Consider the following 3,671-nt stretch of genomic DNA (forward strand, 5'->3'; position numbering starts at 1 on the left):
TATTAAAATTAAACTTTTATTTTAGACTGATAGTTTAAAAGAACTACAAAATTTCAATAGTTATTTTTCAACACTTTCAAACAGTACTACAGATAACAAAAAAGACAGATATGTTCCTCAGATTTATGCTTGTGCAACTATGTGGCATGAAACTAAAGAAGAAATGAGTGAACTAATTGGAAGTATTTTAAGACTAGATAAAGATCAATGTGCTATGAAAGTGATACAAAAATACTATAAAATTTCTATGAAAGATTATTATGAACTTGAAAGTAAATAACAATTAAAATTATTTATGTTCATAAATAGTAGTCCTAAACAAATTATAATGAAAATAACATAATAACTATTTCAGCTCATATAGCTTTTGATGATGCATTTTGTTGTATACATAACTGTATTGGACCCTGTAACCACAATGAACATGAAACACAAATAAATAATTATGTAGCAACATTTGTAGAAACAATGCAAGAAAATATAAAAAATCTTGGCATACAGGATTTACCACCAATTAAATGCCCTACACCTTATGGTGGCCAACTAATCTGGAATTTACCTGGAAACACACATCTGACAGTACATCTTAAGGATAAAAATAAAATCAGACATAGGAAACGATGGAGCCAGGTGCAACAATGTTATTACTACTAATAAGTACAAGAAAAATAAATTATATTTCTCTAAATTTAGTTTAATAAATTCTTCCTTGTATGTAAATTACTAATAATAATGGTAATAATAATGTTTCTTATTTCATGTTAATTACTGGATTATTGTAGGTCATGTATATGTATTACCTTCTTGGTTACCGCTTAATGGCCACATCAATAGATATTGATACTAAAGAAATGTTAGCAGAAAATACTTACATTCTAACATTAGATGGTGATGTTGATTTTCGTCCAACAGCTGTTAAAGGATTGATAGACTTCATGAAGAAAGATAAGGAATTAGGTGCAGCCTGTGGAAGAATACATCCCATAGGGAAAGGTACTTTCATAAATATCTGTAATATATCTATAAAAGTATAACATATACTATATAAAATTTATTAAGAATTAGTAAATCAAAGTATTTTCTAGAATAACTTAAAAGTTATATTTTTATTTATAGGTCTCATGATTTGGTTGCAAAAATTTGAATATGCTGTTGGACATTGGCTTCAAAAATCAACAGAACATACAATAGGATCTGTTCTCTGCAGTCCAGGTTGCTTTTCTCTTTTCAGAGCAAAAGCTTTAATGCAACATAATGTCATTGCTAAGTATGCAATAAAATCGACTGAACCCGAGCATTATATTCAGTACGATCAAGGAGAAGACCGATGGCTTTGTACGTTAATTTTGCAAGCTGGTTGTAAAGTACGAAAATTTAAATTTCAAAAATAAAGAAATTTAACTTAAAAGTCTCTTTTTAAAAATCTTTGCTTCATTTAATTAGGTAGAGTACTGTGCAGCTAGTGATGCTTACACACATGCTCCAGAATCATTCAAAGAGTTTTATATTCAACGTCGACGGTGGATTCCATCAACTATAGCTAATCTTCTTGACTTACTGGGTACCTCAAAGAGAACTAGAAAAGTAAACGATAATATTTCATGGCTTTATGTAACTTACCAATGGATTTTAACAGGTGATCTACTATTTACATTAAAATGTTTGTACTATTATTAATACTAATAATACTGTAAAGCTAATTGTTCACACATGTATAATGTATGCGCCCAAGTGTTTGTGTGTGTGTATACACCCAATATTATATTATTATATTGCTTTTTGTAGGTAGCACAATAATAGGGCCATCCTTCATTTATTTAATGATGGTTGGTGCATTTGTAACTTCCTTTCATATAGACAATTGGCCAAGTTTTTTTTATAATTTAATACCAGTACTCGTTTTTATCTTCACTTGCTTTTATTGCAAAGTACGCACTCAGGTAATCATTTCAATTAATATTTTAATAGAAGTAGCAGAAATTATCACAGTTTTATATGGTTTGGTAATGATTGTTGTACTGGTTGGAGTAGTGCTTCAAATAGCATCAGATGGAGAATTTGCACCCACTACACTCCTATTTTTTACTGTAATGGGTCAATTTGTCATAGCAGGTTTTTTACATCCTCAAGAAATATCCTGCCTACCTCATGCAATCATATATTATATTACTGTACCATCAATGTATATGCTACTTATTATTTTTTCTATCTTCAATGTTAATAATATTACATGGGGGACTAGAGAATCCAAATCAGAGAGACAGGTAATTCTGAAATAAAATTATTGTGTTCTTTTATTAAAATTTTTGATGTATTATTAATTACAATTTTTTTTAGATATCTGGAAATCAAAGTGCAAAAAAGAATAAATTACAACATGAACAATCTGATGAAGCTGTTGAAAATGAGTGGACAAAATTTTCTTGGTCCAATTTATTTAAATGTGACTTTTGTATCTACAAAAGCTCAGAAAAAGAAGAAAAATATTTAGAATCCATTTATAATTCTATAAATGAAATTAATTTTCGTTTAAGCCAAATAGAAAGGTATTAAATTAATAAATAGGTATAAATACTGTAATAAATATATTGAAACTGATTACAATTTTCAGAAACTACAAACTTAACAACATACCAAAGGACACCATAGAAGAAAGAAGTAATAGACAAAGTGAAACCCCTAGTGAGCAAATAAAATTACAAGTCACTGAAGACTTGTATTCAAGTATAGATTCAGAAACTGAGACTTCAGAACAAAAATCTGTTAATGCTCAACAAGTATATTCAAGTTATTATATAAATCCTTATTGGCTTCAAGATGAACGTTTAGGGGCTGGAAAGGTAGATTTTCTTTCTGCCTCAGAGGAACAGTTTTGGAAACAATTGATTAAAAAGTATCTATATCCTATTGAGAATGATGCAGAAAAACAAGTATGGTTTCTAGAAAGAATATATCATAAAAACTTAAAAATGAGACAACACTTATTATAGAAATTATATTTTGTTGTAGAAAAAAATTACAAAGGGATTGATGAATATACGCAATGAATGTCTTTTAAAATTCTTTATGATAAATATATTATTCATAGTAGCAATTTTCTTAATGCAAATTAACAAAGATGTTTTTCATTTTCAATGGCCCTTTGGCATTGCATACCAAATTACTTACATTGATGAAGATGAGGTAAGTTTTTCTCTATGAAGTGTGTTATTAATTTGTTACTATTAATTATTAGTCTTACAATAAATTATATAACTTTTTGTAGGTACATATATATAAAAACCATATGCATTTGGAACCAATTGGATGTCTTTTTATTCTTGCATTTGTTTCCATCTTATTCATTCAATTCTTAGCTATGTTGATCCATCGTTTCAATACATTTGTTCATGTAATTGCTAATGTAAAATTAAACAGTAATGACAAGGTAATATGATAAATAGATTGATTGTCAGGTAATTTAGTTTTCATTTCATAATGAAATTTTATATCTTGTTATTTTTTTTAGGATAAGTATTCAACAACTGATTTAATTACTGGTAAACATGCAAAAACTATAGCTGATGAACTCCAAACTGCAATAAAAAATGAAACAATACTTAATTTAAAGAACAATGCTTTACCTCCTTTAAGAAAACATAAAACTATTAGAGAATTAATAGAAGATAATG

At 27.9% G+C, this 3,671-nt stretch overlaps 1 protein-coding gene across 1 annotated transcript in view; it reads left to right on the forward strand.

Moving 5' to 3' along the window:
• The window catches only part of LOC108570877, a 7,252-nt gene that overhangs the window by 3,273 nt on the left and 308 nt on the right, over positions 1-3,671 (forward strand). Inside the window, 11 exon segments of the mRNA XM_017932807.1 lie at positions 26-272; positions 356-630; positions 783-993; positions 1,117-1,364; positions 1,444-1,636; positions 1,786-2,264; positions 2,338-2,546; positions 2,582-2,930; positions 3,010-3,183; positions 3,266-3,427; positions 3,509-3,539. Coding sequence (XP_017788296.1) covers positions 26-272; positions 356-630; positions 783-993; positions 1,117-1,364; positions 1,444-1,636; positions 1,786-2,264; positions 2,338-2,546; positions 2,582-2,930; positions 3,010-3,183; positions 3,266-3,427; positions 3,509-3,539 — 2,578 coding nt within the window.

Source organism: Habropoda laboriosa, unplaced genomic scaffold (assembly GCF_001263275.1).
Source record: "Habropoda laboriosa isolate 0110345459 unplaced genomic scaffold, ASM126327v1 scaffold90, whole genome shotgun sequence".
In the NCBI taxonomy this organism is placed as follows: domain Eukaryota; kingdom Metazoa; phylum Arthropoda; class Insecta; order Hymenoptera; family Apidae; genus Habropoda; species Habropoda laboriosa.